The 22,050-nt window shown below is 41.2% G+C and overlaps 1 protein-coding gene and 1 long non-coding RNA gene across 4 annotated transcripts in view; one reads left to right on the top strand and one right to left on the bottom strand.

Annotated features, from left to right (window-relative positions):
* Positions 1-22,050, bottom strand: part of LOC144456934 (uncharacterized) — a 68,015-nt gene that overhangs the window by 9,121 nt on the left and 36,844 nt on the right. The window lies entirely within an intron of this gene.
* Positions 1-22,050, top strand: part of LOC110198144 (tetraspanin-36-like) — a 56,468-nt gene that overhangs the window by 3,814 nt on the left and 30,604 nt on the right. For both annotated transcript variants that reach the window (XR_002321666.2, XM_020972314.2), the window contains exon 2: positions 2,332-2,561. Coding sequence is in view for 1 of the 2 variants with exons in the window: in XM_020972314.2 (XP_020827973.1) it covers positions 2,475-2,561 (87 nt within the window). In the remaining variant the exon portion in view is untranslated. The remainder of the gene's footprint in view (positions 1-2,331; positions 2,562-22,050) is intronic.

Genomic DNA, 22,050 nt, shown 5'->3' with positions numbered 1-22,050 from the left:
GGAGGGGAGGAAGGGAGAGGGAGAAGGAAGGTGTGTGTCATATTGCTAGTTGATAAGGCCAAATTTGAATTCAGTTCTTTGTGACTCCAGATCTAGTGCTCTATTCACTATGCCACCTAATTTGTCTATAATAGTATGGAAAGGATGCTAACAGAAGACCTGGATTCACATCCCAGCTCTATCATGTACTACCTGTGTAATGGTAGGCAAATCACTTCACCTCTCTAGGACTTATTTTCTTCTTCTGTAAAATTAACGGTTGAACTAAATCTCCAAAGGCCCTTTCCAAGTCTCTCTCTGCGATCCTATGTTGTGCATGCATGCACATTTATTACTGTGGGACTCTACCTGCTGCCTCATAATCCCAAACCCCTTCCTAAGCTTCCCATATGATTGTCCCTGCCTATACCATACAGGTTAGTAAGCTGAAGAGCCAGGATTCAATCAATGAAGAAGTATTTATTAAATACTTATTAGGTGCCAGGGACTGGGCTAAGTGCTGAGGATACAGAGAAAGGTAAAAATAATCCCTACCCTCAAACAGTTTATGATGGGAAACAACAGAATCATGTAAATAACTGTAGATACATACCAGATATAGATAGATAGATAAATGTATAGATAGATATGTAGAGAGATATATCTATATATATCTATCTACATATTCTCTCTCTCTCTCTCTGTCCCCCTCTATCCAAGGTAGAAGGGAGGTCATCTCAGCATTAGCTGCTGGGTGGACCAAGCAAGGCCTTGAGTAAAAGCTGAGATTTAAATTAAGACTTAAAGGAAATAGGGGAATGAAGAGGTGGAACAAGGGTGTAAAATATTTAACAACTGCCTTTCTGGGAGAAGAAGATGTAGCACAGGATACACTTTAAATTTTAATTTGTGTTAACATTTTCTTAAGTCTAGGGGCAGCTAGGTGGCGCACTGGATAGAGCACCGGCCCTGAAGTCAGGAGGACCTGAGTTCAAATCCGACCTCAGACCCAACACTTGACACTAGCTGTGTGACCTTGGGCAAGTCACTTAACCCCAATTGCCTAAGAAGCCAAAACAAACAAACAAAAAACATTTTCTTAAGTCTAGAAATCAACAAAACCATAAATCAAGTTCTGATCTGTAGAATGATTTCTGAGGTGTAGATAGACTGATTTCTAACAGTCAGCTGTAGTGAGAGCTAGTTGGAGTTAACTCCAGTATACCTCCAGGTCCAGGTGAGGAGGCAAGGGATATCATTATATAGGTGTGGGAAGAGAACCAGTTCACAGGGTGGGGAGAAGAGAGTTGAATGGGAGCAATAGCATTAGGTTCGTGCTGAAGGGGTGAGATAAAGGTGTAAAAGGGCTGGAGAGGCAGGAAGGGCCAGGTTATGAAGAGCTTTATATTTGATCTGGGATCCACAGAGTTCATTGAGTGGGGGGTGGGGAGGGGGAGGTGGAGTACATGTAAAAGGAAGATGTGGTCAGATGATATCTTGAAGGGAAAGCACTTACTGTGGTCATGTGACTCCAAGATCAGTGCCCTTCCCATCATATCCTGTTACCTTAACCAACATCAGTATCCCAGAACTGACTTCCTCTCAGTCCTCTACACCACAATAACTCTCACTGCCTAGCAAGGGGAGGCAAGAAAGGGACAGACTTAGTGGACCAGTCTGTAATTCTTGGATATTTTGACTTATAAAATTATTATATATTTTTATTTGTCTTAATTCATAAGGCTTTGAAATATTTATAGATGGAGAATTTGGGGATTTTCTTTCTAAAAAAATTATTTTGTATTTCACTGACTTTATAGTTATTACAACCATTAATTAGTAACATTTGGGGATGTTTTTCTAAATAAAAAATTAATTATATATTTCACTGACTTTACAGTTATCACAACCATTATTTAGTTTGTTACTTTGGGGATTTTTTTCTACATAAAAATTATTATATATTTCACTGACTATAGTTATTGCAACCATTAATTAGTTTGTTACATTCTTGGAAATATGTGAATGAGAAATTGGGTATTTTTTTAATAAAAAATTATTTTGTATCTTCACTGACTTTTCAGTTATTACAACCATTAATTAGTTTGTTACATTCTTGGAAGTATGCAAAGGTTGGTTGGTTTTTTTAATCACGTACAGCTGAAGGTAAATGAAGCTGTTCTTGGACAGGGCTGACTTTGAACAGACTGAGGTTACTTTGTGGCACTGCCCATGGGAGTTTCTTGATTTCATTCAGAGCTCTCTGTTTTAGAGCAAAATGGCAACAAAGATGAGAAACTGTGCTGTGTCCTGACCTGGACAGTGATTGTTTTGTTTTATTCTGTGCATTAGGAAGCATGTGACTGGGTAGGATGATATGTAAATCATGTGATTGAATTAGGCTCAAACTCAGCCAAGATACTGAGAAAAGTGGGAGCCTAGAAACCCAACACAGACTTCTCTGTACCAGGCTGGCAGGCACATCACCGACCTTGATGCTGGCCCCGAGTCCCATAGTCACCATGGACTGTGGGATGATCACCTCCAAGACGGTGCTTCTGCTGCTCAGCATCATCTTTTTGGTGAGTTAGCAGGGACCCCAGGGATGCGGTGGGGTGAGGTGGGGAGGAAGGGGAGGGCAGGAAAGCTCTTAATACCAATCCCTGTTCTAGCTTCTTCCTCCTGGTGAAACTGAACCTGACCACCTGCATCACAGCTGGGCTGCCTCTTTGGGGTAGGGGAGAAGGTGGGGTCTGGGGGTGAAACTGATGCGCTTGATAAAGGAAATGAAAACAAGCAAAAGTGGTTGGTGGGAGTTTGTGTGTGTATGTGTGGGTGTGTAGGATTATTAGAAAAGTTCAGGATTATTCTCCCATTCTGCTCCTTTTATGTCCTCCTCAGTCATCTCATTTTGTGGTGGTGACGTTTTCTGACCTGGGATTCTAAAGAATAGTTTCATGATGCAGTATCAACAATAAAAAAGGCAGTACCAGTCAAGGGCAGCTTTTTCAGGGGGTTATGAGAAAGAGACAAGGGGAATTCTTAATTGGCTAAAGGTTGAACATCCTGCAGGTGGGTTTGGAGTAAACATGCTGATGTCAAACAGGCTATTCTTGGGAAGAGTTTCCTGGCATCCCATTGGTTGGTGATGCTTTCCTCTGGGAAAAGGAAGATAGGAGAGAGAGCTGAGCTGATGCCATTCAGAGGAGCCTTGCTAGACTGAAGCTATTATTAGGTGGCCAAGTGGATTCTGGGCCTGTGAGTCAGAAACACCTGAGTTCAAATTCATCCTTAGGTACTAGCTATTCGACCCCTGGGCAAGTCACTTAAGCTGTGTTTTAGTATCCTCATCTGTAAAATGAGGTACTAATAGCAACCCTGTGAAGATGAAAGGAGATGTTTGTAAAAGTGCTTGACCATAAATGCCAGTTCTCCCCCTCCCCCATTATTGCAATATCCCTAGAACTGTTCCCTGGTGAGTATATGAGAGGTCAGTAAAAATCCTAGCCTTGGACCTTTTGCCTGTTCATAGCAGATGTAGAGCTGACGAGGGGACCTTATGAGAGGTTGTCTAATATAACACTTTCATATTGCCTAGCAGGGAATGGAGGACAAGAGAGGTTAAGTGATTTGCCTAGATTCACATGGAAAAAGTGGCAGAGCCAGTTCTGAAACTCTGAACATACTTCTCTTTCTACTGCACTAACATTCTCCTACTGGCTGGGCCTCAGTTTCCTACTATGTGGACTCTGATCCCCCTGCTGGCAGCACAGGCGGCAGTAACTAGCTGTGAGAGCAGCAGAGGGAGCTTTCTTCCCTTCAGCACTTAAGAACTAGAGCAGCACCCACATGCTTTTCTGCCTGTTGGTGCTTCAGAGCCCCAGTGTCCTGGTAGTTTTCCTTCTCCAACTCAGTTTGTAATGCGGAACATTTTTTTGCCATTTAGGTAGTAGGGCCCTTTAAGCCATGGAAAGCAAAGTTGGTGCTTAATCTTGCCCCAGCCTCTTTCCTCCTAAATCTAAACTAAATCTAAAATAGTGAAATGTACTCTTGCATAGCTCAGCATAGCCCGTACCTCCAATGCAAATGGATAAGAAAGCTTGCAATATAATTGCTTTAGATGATTATGTTTATACCAGAGACCAGGACACCTGGTCTGGTTTGTGTGATCTCTGACCCGTAATGCTGGGGTGCTCGGGTGCTTGTGCTTGTACTTGTGCCCCAATTTCTCCCTAGTCTCAGAAACACTGTCTCTAACAACCACTCCCCAGCCCAAGCACACTTAGCCTAGCAGTTATTCATGCATGGGCCTCAGCATGACCCTTATCTCTCTCCCTGGTACAGCTACACAGAGCTGGGCTGCTCAGGCCCCAGCCCTCAGATCATGTCTCTGGAAGCCTCCCAATTCCTTAGTAAGTTCCTGGGTTGTGAGAAAGCTTTCCCTTGTTGCAGAGCATTCTTTCATTAAGACAGAGGGACAGGGGTGTCCTTGGCCAGCCCAAGGACTCTTCCTCCTGTCAGACTCCAAAGATCATCCTCCTCCCTGTCTGGTATACTCCCTGTACTTTCCCATCCATAGCCCCCAAAGACACCTGCACCTTTGGATTACCTCATCAGTGTTCCTGGCATTTCTTTCCCATGCTCTTTTCCATATGAACCCTAGCTTGACCCCTGATCGGGGCTGCTTGATTTGGGTGTGCATACCCCTTGCAGCCACTCACTAATAAATCCACATTTTAAGTTACATCTGGGTCTCGCTTACTGATTTCTCGGTACAACAAGTTCAGCTGTTTTTCAGTTGTGTCTGACTGTTTGTGACCGACCCTATTTAGGGTTTTCTTGGCAGAGATACTGGAGTGGTTTGCCATTTCCTTCTCCAGCTCATTTTACTTTATTTATTTATTTATTTTGGCTAGGCAGTGGGGTTAAGTGACTTGCCCAGGGTCACACAGCTAGTAAGTGTTATGTGTCTGAGGCTGGATTTGAACTCAGGTCCTCCTGAATCCAAGGCTGGTGCTCTATCCACTGCACCACCTAGCTGCCCCACCAGCTCATTTTATAGATTGGGAAACTGAGGTAAACAGGGTTAAGTGACTTGCCCCAGGGTCATGCAGCTAGAAATTGTCTGAGGCTGGATTTAAATTCAGATTTCCCTGACTCTAGCCCTGACTCTGTCCACTGTGCCCAGCTTAATTACACACTCCCCAAAGGGCCTCTTCTCTGTTGTTGTTCAGTTGTGTCCGATTATGCATGGGGTTTTCTTGGCAAAGATATTGGAGTGGTTTGCCATTTTCTTCTCCAGTGCGTCCCCATCTTACAGATGAAGAACTGAGGTAAATAAGAGTGAAATGACTTGCCCAGAGTCACACACCTAGTAATGTTTGAGGCCACATTTGAACTCAGATCTTCCTGACTTCTAGTTTGGTGCTTTACCCTCTGCACCACCTAGCTGCCCCTGTTGTGTATTTATCATAAAAACTTTGGTATCCTGTGCTGTGTGAGAGTCCTCAGACATAGTTCAGAAGTTTGTCTCAGGCCTTTGATAGTCAGTGAGCAATGAATTTCCCTTTTCCAGTTGAGGAAAAGTATCCCTATCCCTTCATCCCCCCCCCAATAATAGAGGGTACTCCGGCTCTTAAAAATGTACAGGGCAGCATCTCAGACTTGAGCCACTTTAGGCTAAAATGTTCTTCCACTTTTGCTAGAAAATGGGCAAAGACTCTGATAACTGAGCCCTGTAGATCTGGCTCCAAATAACCGGCATGACCAGGGCACCAGGAGCCTTCTGTCATCTTTGCTGGTGTAGCTGTTATCGCTGCAGGTTCAGCCTTCTTCAGGAATGAGGAACAAAATCATGGGGTAAAATTCAGATAAGTAGTAATGGGCTGAATCTAATTATAGAATCATAATACAAGGCTGGGAGAGATTTTAAAGGCCAGCTAGTTCATTTTCTCTTATTCTACAGATAAGGAAACTGAGGCCCAAAAGTGTGAAATAGGTTGGCCAAGGCTACACACGCAGGGAATAAGTGGCTGAGGTGGGCGTTGAACCCTAATGCTCTGATGCTAAATGTAGTTTTCCTTCCACTCCAACAAGGTGGCGTCCTCATTGCTTTCACCCTATACTGATATACATAGATATGTGTGGGCCTGTGTAATAACTTGAGGCCCTTCATGGCCCAGGCCAATGTCAGTACCATGACAAGCCCCCTCTCCTCTCCCCAGTACCTTTGACCCACTCAAATAGAGAAGAGAGTTAAGGACAAGACATCATGGTGGTCCTACCATCCCAGTCCGTCTCAGGCTGCCTCTTCCTCATCTTCTCATGGCACGGCTCACAGCATTCTTGCTGCACCAAGGCTGGTCTGTTTTCATCCATTACCCTCATTAGCAATATTCAATACACAATACACAATAAGCAATACACAAGCAATCTGTTTCTTTCATGGCCACCTCTTGAAGTGGAACTTTCAGACAGTCCCTCCCCTCAACTGCCCACAGTACAAGGGAAGAGGAAACGTTCACTCCTGTCCTGTGAAGGAGGGCAGCACCTGCTCTCAGTATTTGTTCCAAGAGAGAGGTTTCCTGTTTATATAATTATCATGTCAAAGGCCCAGCCTAACGAAGTGTTGGCCTTAGCTCAATTACAGTGTCTGAAGTGGGTGCTTCAAAAATGCTTAAAATCAGCCAGTGAGAATGGGACTTTTTACTTTTTTTCTTTTGGCTTCCATATCTAATTACCTTTTCGGCCACAGCAACTCTCAAAGTTTTTACCAACCCATCAGTCAAACAGCAGGCATTGTGCTAGATTCTGGTGCCACAAATACGATGAGTGAAATAATCCCTATTCCTATGGAGTTTACATTTTGATGGGAGATACAACAAGGATACAGACAGACAGAGAGACTGATGGATATAAAAAATACAAAGCACAGACAGACAGATTGATAGAATAAATATGGCATAGTGAGGGGAGGAACTCAGTTGAGGGGAGCAGGAAGAGTTTCATGTAGGAACTGCTTGGGTTGTTTTGAAGGAAGAGAAAGGGATATTGAGGTGAAGTAAGGAGGGAGGGAAAGAGTGTATTCCAGGTCTAGGGACTGCCAGTGCAAAAAACTGGAGATGGGAGATGGAGTGTCATCAGAGAGGAAGAGAGAGGACAGTTTGGCTGGATCACACACAGTGGAAGGGTGAATAATATACAATACAGGTTATGACAAAGTAGCAAACAGGCTTTAAAATGCCAAGCAGAGGAGTTTACATTTGATTATAGAGGCTGTATAAAGCCATTGGAGTTGACTGAGTTGGGAAATGCTATGCTCATATTTCTGTTTGAGGAAACTCCCTTTGATAGCAGTGTGATGGATCGATTGAAGTGGTGAGAGACTGGAAAACAGAAAGACCAGTTAGGAAGCTGTTAAAATAATTTAGACGACAGGAAGATGAAGGCCTAGACTAAAGTGGTAGTTGTGTGCGTAGAGAGAAGGGATCAGATTTGAGAGATTGCAAAGGAAAACAATGGCAAGATTTAACAACGGTTTGGATATGTATGTGAGGTGAGGGAGGGATAAGGTTATAAACTTGAGAGCCTGGAAGAATGTATACTGGTGCCTCTGAAAGAAATAGGTGAAATTTGGAAGAGGGGGTGGGTGGTTAGAGAAGTTAATGAGATCTGTTTTGGACAGATTGAATTTGAGGTGAACCCCGGGATATCCAGTAGTTTGACATGTGCAATAGGAGAGACTGGGACTGGATATAAAGATATGGGAGTTTGGAAAAAAAAAAGATATGGGAGTAATCGTAGAGATGATAGTTAGCCTCAAGGGAGCTGATGAGTTTCACCAAGAGAGAAAGTGTGGAGAGAGGAGTAAGGGGATTAGGACAGAGCCTTGGGGAACACCCACAGTGAGAGGACATGGTTTGGATGATGAACCAGCAAAGGGGAGGGGCCACAGAAGTAGGGGCAGAACCAGGAGAAAGTAGTATTATGAAAGTCCTGAGAGAGGAGAGCCAATCCAGGAGCAGGGTGGGGTCAGGTGTTGTGAAGACAGCAGATAGATACTTGGAGAAAGGATGAGGATTGAAAAAAGACCAGCAGATCTGGCAATTAAGGGATCATTGGTAACTGGAGAAAATTTCTGATACCAGATTAGAGATTGAGGAGTTTATGGCAGGACAGACAACTTTGCTTAACAGTTTGGCTGAGAAAGAGATATCTGTAAGAGTGAGTATAGCTTCAGGGGATGGTAGCCTGTAATGAAGAGTTTTTAAGGATGGAGTGAAGACTTGGGGGATATTTGAAGGCAGTAGGGAAGGTGCCAATAGACAAAGAAGTTGAAGATTAGAAAAAGATAGGCTGATTAGAGCAGAGCTGATAGGATCAAAGGCACACAAGAGGTTTTGTTCTAATTAATTGTCTTTGCTCTAGGTCCTGACGGTTGTTAAAATAATGGAATCAATCTTCTATGATTTCATATCCCCGTCTGTAAAACAGGAATGAAATTCATGTGCTTCCTGGATTACTAGAAATTGGATTTGATTGAAAGATCTGATAACATTGTAATGACATTGTTCACATGTCAGTTCTAAGTCCATGGCTATTTATTGCTGGTAGGCATTATTGTTTTAATTTCACTTAGGGTTAGGATGAGCTTTAAGATTGCAAATGTTAGTTAATGGATGGCTCCTTTCCCCATTTAATTTTGTTTTCTAGTTTAGGGTTGTTGGTTTTTTAATGAAAAAATATGTCAGTGGATATAATAGTAGTTTGTCTTTCATTAAACCATTGGGGGAATAGGTAAACAGATAGGTGACTTGAATTTCCTTAGTTTTGATTTTCAATCGAATTTCTCAATATGGAACACAAACCTTTGTTTCTTAAAAATTTTTAATTTGTCATTAACATATCTTGTTGTTTAGTCATTTTTCAGGCATATCTGACTCTTCATGACCCTATTTGGTCATTTCTTGGTAAAAATACTGGAGTGGTTTGCCATTTCCTTCTCCAGCTCATTTTATAGATGAGGAAACTGAGGCAAACAGGGTTAAGTGACTTGCCCAGGGTCACACAGCTGGTAAGTGTCTGAGGCCAGATTTGAACTCAGGAAGATGAGTCTTCCTGACTTCAGGGCCAGCACTCTGTACACTTTGGCACCTAGCTGCCCCTTAATATGACCTTAATTTCAAAATATATCCTTTTTCCTTCCCTGTCCAATGAGTCATGCTTTCTAACAAAAAAAATTAAAACAAAAATGAAAAGGAGAAAAACAGTTCAGCAAAACTAACCAGGACATCATGACAATATATGCACTCAAACCTCTGTTTCTGATATGCTGTCAGGGACAGGTTAAAATAATTATGAGCTCATTAAATGGCTTCACTACAAAGCAGTTAGTTCATTTTACTGTATGCAACCCTTTTTGAAAAGAACTCAAGATCCTAAGGAGTGTTTAGATGATGGGATAGGGAGGATAGCAATGATTTTATTTCTTAACTAGGTCATTTTATTAACAACATTTTTCATGTTTTATTTTCCATTAATAATTTTGTTCAATGGACATTAGACCCCTAGGTGGTACAGTGGTGGACCTGGGTCAGTAAGCTCTGAGTTCAAATCCTACCTCAGACCTTTATCAGAGATGCTTGTTACATCAAAATTTCCCCAGTTTTCTGCTTTCCTTATAATTTTGGTTGCATTGGTTTTGTTTGTGCAAAAACTTTTCAATTTTATATAATCAAAATGATCTATTTTACATATTGTAATGCTCTCTATATTTTCTTTGGTCCCAGATTCTTCCCTTATCCATAAATCTGACAGACTATTTAGTGCTCTCTTAATTTGCTTATGATACCACCCTTTAAGTGTAAATCATGTACCCATTTTGACCTTATCTTGGTATACAGTGTGTGATATTGGTCTATACCTAGTTTCTGCCATACTGTTTTCCAGCTTTCCTAGCAGTTTTTGTCCAATAATGATTTTTGTTCCAAAAGTTTGGATCTTTGGGTTTATCATATACTAGGTCATGTACTTAATCTGCTCTATTGATCTACCACTCAATTTTTTAGCCAATACCAGACTGTTTTGATAATTACTGCTTTATAATACATTAAGTTCTGGTACAGCTATACTACCTTGTTTTGTATTTTTTTCCCATTGATTCCAATGATATCCTTGACCTTTTGTTCTTCCAGATAAATTTTGTTATTTTTTCTAGCTCTATAAAATAATTTTTTGGTAGCCTGATTGGTATGGCACTGAATAAATAGGTGAAATTTAGGTATAATTAATATTTTTATTATATTGGCTCAGCCTACCCATGAGCAATTAATATTCCCAATTGTTAACTATGCCCAAAGGGCTATAAAAATGTGCATACCCTTGACCTAGCAATAGCACTTCTAGGGCTATATCCCAGAGAGGTCATCCAAATGGAAAAAGGACTCACATGTACAAAAATATTTATAGCAGCTCTTTTTGTGGTGGCAAAGAATTGGAAATTGAGAGGATGCACATAAGTTGAGGAATGGCTGAACAAGTTGTGTGTAATGGAATACTATTGTGCTATAAGAAATGATGAACAGGCTGACTTCAGAAAAGCCTGGAAGACTTGTATGGTCTGATGCTGAGTGAAGTGAGCAGAACCAGGAGAACATTGTACACAATAACAGCCATGCTGTGTGATGACTAATATTGATAGACTTAATACTTCTCAGCATTACAAGGATCTAAGACATTTCCAAAGGCCTTGTGATGGAAAATGCTATCCACAAAGAAGAAAGAACTATGGAGTTTGAATGCAGATCGAAGCATACTATTTGCTATTTTTTTTCAAAGGCTTTTTCTGCACCTATTGAGATAATCATATGATTTCTGTTGGTTTTGTTATTTATGTGGTCAATTATGCTGATAATTTTCCTAATATTGAACCAGCCCTGCATTCTTGCTATAAATCCCACCTAGTTGTTGTATGATCCTTGTAATATGTTGTGATAATCTCTTTGCTAGTATTTTATTTAATTTTTTTTTTGCATCAATATTCATTGGGGAAATTGGTCTATAATTTTCTTCCTTTATTTTGGCTCTTCCTGGTTTGGGCATGAGCACCACATTTATATCATAAAAGGAATTTGCTAGGACCCCTTTGCCCATTTCCCCAAATAATTTATATAGCACTGGGATTAATTGCTCTTTAAACATTTGGTAGAATTTGCTTGTGAATCCATCTCGTCCTGGGGATTTTTTCTTAGGAAGTTCGTTGATGGCTTGTTCAAGCTGCTAAATCTTATGTAATCCTGATTGTAGCTACACAATATTTGAATTATTTCTTTTTGTCTGCTTGCACTACTTTCTCCTTGATCTGTGAGCTCTGGAGTTTGGATATGATGTTACTGGGAGTTTTCATTTTGGAATCTCTTTCAGGCAATGATTGGTGGATTCTTTCAATTTTTATTTTGCCTTCTGGTTCTAATATATCAGTTTTCTTTGATAATTTCTTGAAAGATGTGTGTCCAGGCCTTTTTTTTTTAATCATGGCTTTCAGGTAGTCCAATAATTCTTATATCTCCTGGATCTATTTTCTAGGTCAGTTATTTTTCCAATGAAAAAATTCACATTTTCTTCTCTGTTTTTACTTTTTAAAATTTTGTTTTATTGCATCTTGATGTCTCATAGTGTCATTAATTTCTGCTTGTTCAATTCTAATGTCTAAGGAGTTATTTTCTTCAGTGAGCTTTTGTACATCCTTTTCTTCTTGGCCAATTCTATTTTTTAGGGAGTTATTTTCCTCAGTAAATTTTTGTATATCTTTTCCCTATGCTCTAGTGACTCTTTTTTCAGGATTACTCTCATTTCTTTTCCAATTTTTTCTTCTACTTCTCTAATTTGCTTTTTTAAATCCTTTTTATGTTCTTTCAGGAATTCTTTTTGGGTCTGAGACCAAATTACGTTTTTCTTTGAGGCTTCACATGTAGCCATTTTGATACTATTATCCTCTTCTAAATTTATGCCTTGATCCTCCCTGTCACCGTAGTAACTTTCTAGTCAAGTTCTTTTTTTTTTCTCAATTTTTTCTGCCTTTTTTTGTGACTTGGTGTTTCTGTGTGAAAATTGGGCTATAGTCCTGTACTCTCCCAAGTGTTTTGTGCTGGGTCTCTGAGTCTTACTGCTGGCTTTCACTGGGCTTCAGGGCTTAGCTGCTTGCTTTCTCTGTAGGGTAGGCTTCCCTTCTGGCTTATACTGGGGGTGGGGCCTCCCCGTTGGCCTCCCCTGGGTGTGGGATTAGAGGCTGTCCTTTTCCAGGAATGGGAGCTTGCTGCTGGGTTGCTATGATACTAGAGTCTCTCAGCTGCTAGGCCCCAGGGGTGGGGTCTTGCTATTGGCCAGTACTGGGGCGGATCTTCACTGGTCAGCAGTGGGGTCAAGGCTTACCTGGTGGCTTGTCCTGGGGGTGGGGTTGCTGGGATGGGACTTTGCTGAGTTGCAGAAACTGCTGGCTGGTTTTAAGGGCTGCTAATTTGCAGGAGGGTGGGGCCTCACTTTTGGATTGCCTTAGGCTTGAAGCCTTGCTGCAGGCCCCCTTCTGTGAGGCTAGCTGCTGCTGCTGCTGCTCTGGGACATTGTTCTCTCCCACCCTGTGAGACAGACCTTTTCTGCCATGCTGGCAAGCTGACTCCCTGCTCCTCCATCAGTTCTGAGGAGGTTTTCTAGTTGTTTGGAGGGAAATTGGAGGGGGGCTTTAGAGGATTCTTTCCTGACTCTGCCATCTTGGCACCAGAAGTCCGTTCTGGTTCATTCCTTAAGGAGTCTGGCCACCTAAAAGAAGAGTCAGGCTCCTTTTCTTATATTCTTGGGCTCATTTTGTTCTCCCAGTACTCCAGGGAAAAATACTTATAGGTCAGTTTTGCCTCCTGTCAAGGGTGGGATGAGGGTGGGTAAAAGATATACAAAAAGATACACACGCACATACACACACACACACATAAAGATTATATATAAAAAGGAAATCAGGTGTTGTTTTTCAGTTGTGTTTGACTCCTCATGACCCCATTTGGTATTTTCTTGGCAAAGATACTGGAGTTGTTTACAGATGAGGAAACTGAGATATACAAGACAGATTGTAGATAACAAGTAGAGAAAAAGATGCTAGTAATAATGGGGATTGGAAGAGGCTTCCTGTAGAAATTGGGATTTTAGCTAGAACTTGAAGGAAGCCAGAAAAGCTAGGATATGGAGATGAGGATAGAAAGTATTCTAGGCCTGGGGACAGCCAGATACACTGCCCAGAGTGAGGAGATGGAGTGTCTGGTGCAGAGGTTCTCAGACCTATTTGGCCTACTGCCCACTTAAAAAAAAAATTATTCAGCACCCCCTGGAAATCTACTTTCTTTAACCCTTTAACCATTTTTTTTTTGAAATTTGCTTTGTTTCAAAAATATGTATGTTTTTTAAATGATGCATCTCATTTATTGTAAATTTCTGATTTTTTTCTAGCATTGAAATTTTGATGATAATATTGTATCATGTAGCTGTATAGTATCATATAGTAAACAAATCATTATGTGCTCATATTCCTGCCCAGATGCATGCTGGACTTCCCGACAAAGTATGACACACTCACTTGTCAACACTTGCTTTTTAAGACCTGTTAGTGAACTTGACCACTGATGGGTTATAATTTGCATTTTGCGTATTTGTTTGTAAAATAATATAATCACTATGGTATTAACTCTATTACAAAACAGATGAAACACGTACGAACGGTTTTTCACGATTTTCTTCTCTTCTTTCCTTGTGCTTCTACCACACCTTTATTTTTATTCAATGCCACCCAGTTGCACCCGAGGCTACTACTGCCCCCCTTGATCATTCCAGTTCCCCCCTGGTGGTGGTATCACCCATTGGGGACCTCTGGCTGTAGTGCAAAGTAATACAGTGTGATGCATCAGAGTACCTGAGGGGTGGGGCCTATAAGATGTAAGAAGATTGGAAAGGTAGGAAAGACCCAGGTTATGAAGGTTTTAAAATCAAAATAGAGGATTTTATATTATATGGAAGGACTGGAGAGATGTATTATTAATTTATATAAAACATTTATATTTAATTTATATTTGTATAACATTTTTATTATTTCATATATTATTTATTTAGTTAAATTTTTATTTTATTTTTATATTTTATGGAAGTAATAGAGAGCCAGTAGAGTTGACTAAATAGGGGGTGATGTGGTCAGATCTGTGCTTTAGGATCAGTTTGATCAGTTTGACAGCTGAGTAGAGGATGGACTGGTGTGGAACAAGATGTACAACACAACAGAGACAGCCAGGGGCCCAGGTTCAGCCTCACACGGTTGAGTGCCAGCATGAGCTGGCAGTTGCCAGGCTGCCAGAGTAGAGAAAGTCTACCCTCCCCCGCCCTCAGGGGAGAGTCCCAGAGTTACAGGATGCTATCTAAAGCATTGAAGGAAGAGAATGATACGAATGGAGTCACTTCCTTCTTACAGGTACACTGATCCATCTACCCTTCCTGTTCAGTGGCCAGTTAAGGGGATTGCTTCATTATCCCCAAAGCACCTAAGACCTTCAACCTGGATTCCCATTTGCCCTTGGAGTCCCTAGAAGTTTCCAAGGGAGGTCTGGTACCCGGTCCACGGGATGGCCCCTACAGGCGTATTCCCACACATGATCCAACACTCCTCATACTTGCATTGAAGTCTGGCTGTCAAGGAACATCTAAATATGGATCATTTGTAGGGTATTTAGTTCGCCTCTAATCAACCCAGATTATAAATTAACATTTGAACACAAAACATGTATTACAAAGCATATAAAGAGAGAACTGGGGGTAGATAGAGCACTAGCCCAGGAGGACCGGAGTTCAAATCTGGCCTCAGACACTTGATACTTACTAGCTGTGTGATCCTGGGCAAGTCACTTAACCCTGACTGCCTTGTCAGAGAGAGGGACAGAGAGACAGAGACACAGAAAGAGAGAACTGGGGCTTGCCTCTGAATCCTAATTAGCAAAGGAATAGGGCTTTTTTCTCTTTTTTCCCTTGAAGAGGGGTCAGCCCCTTTTTTTTTGCATAAACAAACTTAGAACACCAGTAGGGAAAGTCCTGATTGTGTTAGCAGAGTTGGCACTTTGGTGAAGGCAGTATCTGCAGCACTCAAACATCACTGGTCTGCATAGCATCCCAATTGTCAGCTCCTATGGGCCACTTGGCTTGGGTACTTTTTGACATTGGCCTGACAGTAGATGCTTCTGGCTGCTACCATCACTACTGCCCCTGCTGTATTTCAGATTGTCATCGTGGTTCCTTACCATCCAGGTAACTCACCTTCTTTCCCCCAATAATCCCTCCTTTTTCCAAATAGCATCTGTACCTTCAGCCTACATCATTATGGGAAAGTTAGTCTTTTCCCATTCCAGTAACACATGGGCCTGTACATATATTAATGGATGTCAGGATAGTTTCTGTTGCTGTAGCATTTCTGGGACAGACAGACTACTGCTAACGAGTTTCTTATCTCTCTCTCATCCTTTTTATATTTTATTATTTTTTTTATGAGGCAATCAAGGGTTAAGTGACTTGCCCAGGGTCACATAGCTAGTAAGTGCCAAGTGTCTGAGGTCGGATTTGAACTCAGGTCCTTCTGACTCCAAGGCCAGAGCTCTATCCACTGTGCCACCTAGCTGCCCCTTCATCCTTCTTTTAAGTCAGATTTCTATAGTCACCCTCCTTGCATGCCTCCCTCCAAAGAAATCACCACACTTATTTCCTCTTCTGAATATGCCCAGCCTTTCTGTCTCGCCAGGTGCAATGTGTTGGTGGTGGCATGGTCAGAAGAAAGCCTGAGCAGGTCATCAAATCAAGCCCCAAAGATGGGATAGAGAAAAGTAGGAAAATTATGCCACATGTTTCAAGACCACAGAATGAGTCAACTTCAGATCTGTTAAGGAAAAAGAACCTTTTAATGTCACGTTGATAATAGTCATTCAGCCCTACAGGCTGAAAATAATTGAGGCTAAACATAGCATGGGCTTTTTCTAAGAGGTAGTAACTTCAACCTCAGCTGGTCACATTTGCACTTATTTCCTAATGCATTTTTCATATTCTTTGATGCCATTTCCTTCCTTGAGCAAGCATTGTGCCAAATTGCCTGGAGACATAGTAAAAATCAGTCATGGTAGGCAGTGGAAAGCATGCATTCTTGAGTGCTTCAGAACTAGAATATGATTGAGGGCTAGATTGACGATGGGGCCTCACATTGTGTATTATGCAGAATTGCTGAAACTAGCTCCCCTAAACAATAATCTTTAAAAGTACAAGTTGAATTTTAGAGTAGATAGAAGACTGCCCTTGCAGTCTGGGAGATATGGGTTCAAGTCTTGTCTTGGGCATGGATTGCCTGTGTGACCCTGAGATAAGTATCTTAGCCTCTCTGTGCTCCTGTTGGAACTTCCAAGAGTATAGGCTGCAGAGTAGGTTGTAATTTGCATTGGTAGATGGAGTGTCTTATTGGGAATGTCCTCTACTCTAATGGAACACAAAGAATTAGTTGCATACTCATATTTGACCTTAATAGTATAGAGGAAAATTTAGAGTAAGACAAAGCTGGCTTTGATACCTTTAAAGCTTAGCTTTGGAAGAATAAAAAGATCTCACAATCAGATAATTTCATTTACAAGGAAGGAAACCCATGGCATGGAGCCTAAGGACGTTTGATTCCAAAGCATTTTCTTTCTACCTGGAACAAAATAGCTATGTAATTGTGGGAAAAGTTACAATGATTGTTAGAAGTTCAAGCTTATCACATTCTTTTTTTTTTTGTGGGAAAAATCTGCCTTTTATGCTAATGCCTCAAGGTGTCTAAAATTCACTTTTTCTTGGAAACTCAGAAATACTATCTTGTTTGTTGTATCAAAAGGCCATGTCATGTCATTTACAGACTTTCACTACAGAGATCCATTTTTCCTCAGAACCTGGGCACAGATCCTCTGTTCCTAGATTCTGGACAGTGAAACCACAGGGCCTCTTCAAATATTCTCTTTCTTCCTTTCTTCTTTTTTTCCTTTCTTTCTTTCTTCCTTCCTTCCTTCCTTCCTCACTTTTTCTTTCTCTTTCCTCTGCTTTTTTAAATTTATTTTTTTAGAGGGCAGCTAGGTGGAGCAGTGGATAGAGCACCGGCCCTGGGTTCAGGAGGACCTGAGTTCAAATCCGGCCTCAGACACATAACACTTACTAGCTGTGTGACCGTGGGCAAGTCACTTAACCCCATTGCCTAACCCCCCCCAATTTTTTTTTGTTATATTTTAAGTTCCAAACTGTCTCCCTCCCCACCCTCACCCTCACACTACAGAAGATCACCATTTAATGTAGATTTATAAATATGTGTAAAACTATACTATGTGCACTTCTATTTATCTGTTCTTTCTCTGGAGGTGGATAGCACCTTTCTTTATTGATTCTTTACGTTGATTTGAATATTTATAGCACTCAGAATAACTTGATTGTTCATAATTATTTCTTTAAAAAATTGCTGTTACTATTTATATCATTCTCTTGATTCTGCTCACTTCACTTTTCATTATTTTGTGCAAGTCTTTCCATGTTTTTCTAAAATCAACCAACTTATCATTTCTTACAGCACAGTGGTATTCTATCACAATCTTCCTTCTCTCTTTCTCGACTTTTTTCTTTCCTTTTCCTTCTTTTTTAAAAAACTGCATCTCCCCATCTCATCAGGGCTGGAAACAGGGGCTACTCATGGGCCAGATCTCAATACTGATTGGCACAGGAACTTAGACCTGCCCTGTTTCCAACCTGGGCTGGTCTTCCCCTTCCTTAGGCAATCTGGTACTCCATCCATGGTAGGGGAATTACCATATTGATACTGAAATTAGTGTGGACACCTGATCAGCATAGCCCACCATGGTTAAGAGTTCCCAACCTCAAGAGGTGAACCAGCCTCATCCTCCCTATAACTGAGTTTATAAGTCAGGGCTACCTACATCTGGCATTTCCTGATTTTTTTTTATATTTCTATGAAACTAAGTTTCATGTATCTTATTTTCTTAAAGTGGGATATACCTATGAGGAAGGGTAGCTGCTAATCTACAATTTTTAGAATCACAGCTGTTGAGCACAGCCTGACTTGTAAAGTGGTGAAAGGGGCTGAGCCATTCACTTCATTTTCTCAAAGGCTGTAGGCTCCCTGAGAGCAGGAACCAAGACTTATTTCACTTTCACTCCTACTTCCCTCTAGGTGCAGTGTATACATAGTATAGTAGGCATTTAATAGGGTCACAGGATTCAGAGCTAGTTGAACATCAAGGTAAGGTTAACCAGGATGCTGAATGACCTGGAGTCCCTACCATGTGGAGATCAGTTAAAGAAACTGGGAATGTTTAGCCTGGAGAAGAGAAGACTTGGAAGTGATGTGATATTATCTTCAAGTACTCTTCAAGCTGATATGAAGAACAGGAATTAAATGTTTTCCCTGTGGCTCAGTGAAGGTAGCAAAGTCATAGAACGCTTGGTAAGGGCCCTATCCTTGGTCAGGCCATAGAAGCGGGGAATAAATGCAGCTGCAATAAAAAAGACTGAAGCTCTAGGGAATCGAGGTGAGAGCTATGCCAATGGGCAATGCTTGGCACTCGCTGGATTTTGGCATCCTGATTTGCATATGTTTTTCCTGGTCTGAATTCTTGCACTGGCAGTCCTTTCCCCCATTTATCTCAGTCCTTGGATTTCAGCTCTCCACTGATACCACGTAGGGTCTGGCAGAATGAACAATGGACTTGGAGTAAGGAGGTTCTGAATTTGAATTTGGGATCCATTTCTTACTAGCCTCATTACCCTGGGCAAGTACTGAACCCCTTTTATCCTGAGTTTCCTCATCTTGAAAATGAGAATAATATTCCCACAGACTGCCTTATTTGGTTGTGAAAAAGAAAAGAAAGCACCTTGTACTAGAAAAGGAAGGTTGTAGAAATTCTAAAAGGTTCAGTGGTCAGATGACAGTGCCAAAGGTCTGGAGAAGAGAGAGAGTATAAGGGTAGTGTAGTTTATAAGGTAAGGTCTGGAGGACCTGAGGGAGCAGTGGCAGAATAGATGTTAAGGCTTGGTGTTTGTCTCATTGAAAAGAACAGAAATCTTATATGCTCTAAGACTCTTTCCACCTAGAGTAATAAAGAAGTGGTAACTTATCCCCCTCCCAAAACCAGGTTGAGGGTAACTGAGGGGTCTCAAACCCATCCATGAATTAGTGTAGTATCTATCCTTCCAATTATGTGAAGACTTCACCTGGTGGAATGGGTAGATAAGAACAATTTTTTTCAATAACCATGAAGGCAGCTGAAGCAGGCACTATGAAATGCTTAGAGCTTGGTCAGACATTGCACACATCAAGGTCATCTACTGCATCCCAGGCCATTGACACTTGTATTGACTTTTGTCTTGCCCCACTGGATTTCGATGATTGTAGAAGAGAAGTGAGGCTGATGACTTTGCGCAAATCTGCCTCACTTAAGTCTAATTCACACGCACGTCAAGACATGATGTCATTGGTCTTCTTCAAAATGAAGGACAAACAACAATAGCCACTATGACACCCATACATGTTGTGTAAAACAGGGTGTATTCCTTTTTTATTCAATTGCATGTTCTCCACACATGCACCTATGTCAGCTGTTCTCAATAAAATCTTACAAGCATTAGGTGTCTACCACGTGCAAGGCACTGGTGCTCTGCTACAAACACATACAACGGACATTCCTTTTCCTCAAAGAGCTAACCTAGAATGGAAAACAGGCTCCTACAAGGGCATCCCCATAGCCACTGGAAGAGAATGTGGAGTATGGAGTCGTAGGACCTGGGTGAGTTAATATGCAAGGCAGTAAACTAGAAATTTTTAATCTTCGGTTTGTGAACTTTTGTTTTAAAAAATATTTTGAAAACTGTAATTCAACATAATTGGTTTTTGTAATCCTATGTATATTATTTTATGCATTTCAAAATACTTTTCTGAGGAGTCCCTAGGCTTCACCAGATTGACCTAATCACACACACAAAAAAGTTAAGAACTCCTGCTCCAAACCTGGGCCCAGTAATCCCTGACAGTTTGACAAATCAGTCCAGCAAAGGAGTTGGACTAGGAAGACATTTGGTAAATGTCAAGTTTTCATCTAAACGGCAACAATAAGCGGCTGTGTTTGCAGTGTACAAACAACAGTTCTCATCACTAGTTTCTAGAAGTTGAAGAAAAGGCAGCCAGTTCTCTAACCTTGATCTGCCAAGGTGTGTGGGGCAGGGTGGGGGCAGGAGTGGAATAGCATGGATTCTTTCAGATTTTTAGTTTTTCTAAAATCAAACCAGTGTATTTATTCAGCACAGGTTGTGTGCTAGGCTCAGTGCTAGGTGCTGTGAAAAAACAGAAAAGGGGCTTTAACGAAGCACATAATACAGTGTCAGATTTTGTGCTAAGCCCTAGAAAAATGAGAAAAGATAAAACACACACACACACACACACACACACACACACACACGAGAAATAGTGGCTATTCTCAAGGAGAGCACAGTCTGATGGGGGAGGCACAAGATGTGAATGACTATGTCCATATAAGAGATATACAGGATTAATTGGAGGTAATCTCAGGGGAAAGGCATTAAGTGGGAACAGGAAAGTTTTCTTGCAGAAGGTGAGATATTAGCTGGGACCTGAAGGAAGCCTGTTAATTATCAGGGTTCACCCAAAGAACACTTAGCTCATTATTGCTTATCATATGTTGACTTGTAGTCCTGTGACAGCTTCTGAACTTCCAAATACTGGTGGGCCATGCGTGCCCTGTGAAGTCTGTCATTGGTTGACCATGTGGAGGGAAGCCATAGTGTGTAGGAAGAACAGAAATGACTTCGGCCTCAGGCAGGGCTTACTTCTGTTTCAAAGTCTTCTTCTCTTTAGCAGGTTGTGTCTAGTTTTGCTCCCCTGAGGACTAACATGGCTTTGGTCCATGGCCACCCAATTTTTCTACTTCTTAACTTTGGCAAAATCTCCAGCTCCATATGACTCAGCTGACTTTTTACTGATGCTCCTCCTTGACCTCCAGGTTCCATTACATCTGGACCTATCTCTGTCCTTTTGACTTGTTCCTTTCCCTTAGTCCTCAACTTCCGGTGGCCTGGAAGTCTAAAAGGTCCAAGTTCTAGTCTTCACTCTGCTATTAACTCTCTGGTGTTGGAAGTTTGCTTTGCCTTTTCTTTCTCTTATATACTTATGCCTTACTTTGTACTAGAATGATTTCTGTAATGTATCCCATCCAGACTATAATAATGCTCTCACGTACTCTCATATACCCCTGCTAGATTATAATTATGCTCATTTAGAGAAGGGATCATGTCTTATGCAAGTATTGCCTCACCTGCAAGGCCTACCTGTCTTAGCACAATGTTTAATGTTTTAGAAGCTTAATAAATGTTTGTTGAATAGAGTTGAATTTAATCTGATTTAGGTCCTGGCAGCTAGGTGGGACAGCGGATAGAACTGGAGTCAGGAATACCTGAGTTCAAATTTGGCCTCAGATTCTCCCAAGCTATGTGACCCTGGGCAAGTCACCTAACTTCTGTTGCCCTCTGTTTCTTCCTCTGTAAAATAGGGATAATAATAGTACCTATCTCCCAAGGTTGTTGTGAGGATTAAATGAGATAATAATTGTAAAGCACTTAGTATAATACCTGCTAAGTGCTATATAAATGTTAGCTATTATTACTATTACCCTGCTGTCATTTTGATCTTCCATCTACCACATCCAACATGATCTCTGGAGATTTGCCTCAACCATATGAACACCTATTTCATATGAATACTTCTGTTTCTTTGAGGCCAGTGTCTCATTGGTGAAGGCACTACCTACATTAAAGAAAGTTCAGGATGCTGAAGTATTGAGGGATCAAGAATGGCTATGGCCTTGATCTGAGTGTGCATTGGACTACTTCATTGGATGAAAGGGGAAAAATAGCACTGAGGAAAAAGGAAAAAGTGAGGACGCCAAATTCTGTGCATTTTCACGGGCT

This window comes from Phascolarctos cinereus, unplaced genomic scaffold, assembly GCF_003287225.1.
Source record: "Phascolarctos cinereus isolate Bilbo 61053 unplaced genomic scaffold, phaCin_HiC Scaffold_4;HRSCAF=312, whole genome shotgun sequence".
NCBI lineage: Eukaryota > Metazoa > Chordata > Mammalia > Diprotodontia > Phascolarctidae > Phascolarctos > Phascolarctos cinereus.
The sequence above is the reverse complement of the archived record's forward strand: the minus strand, read 5'-3'. Positions and strand labels throughout refer to the sequence as shown.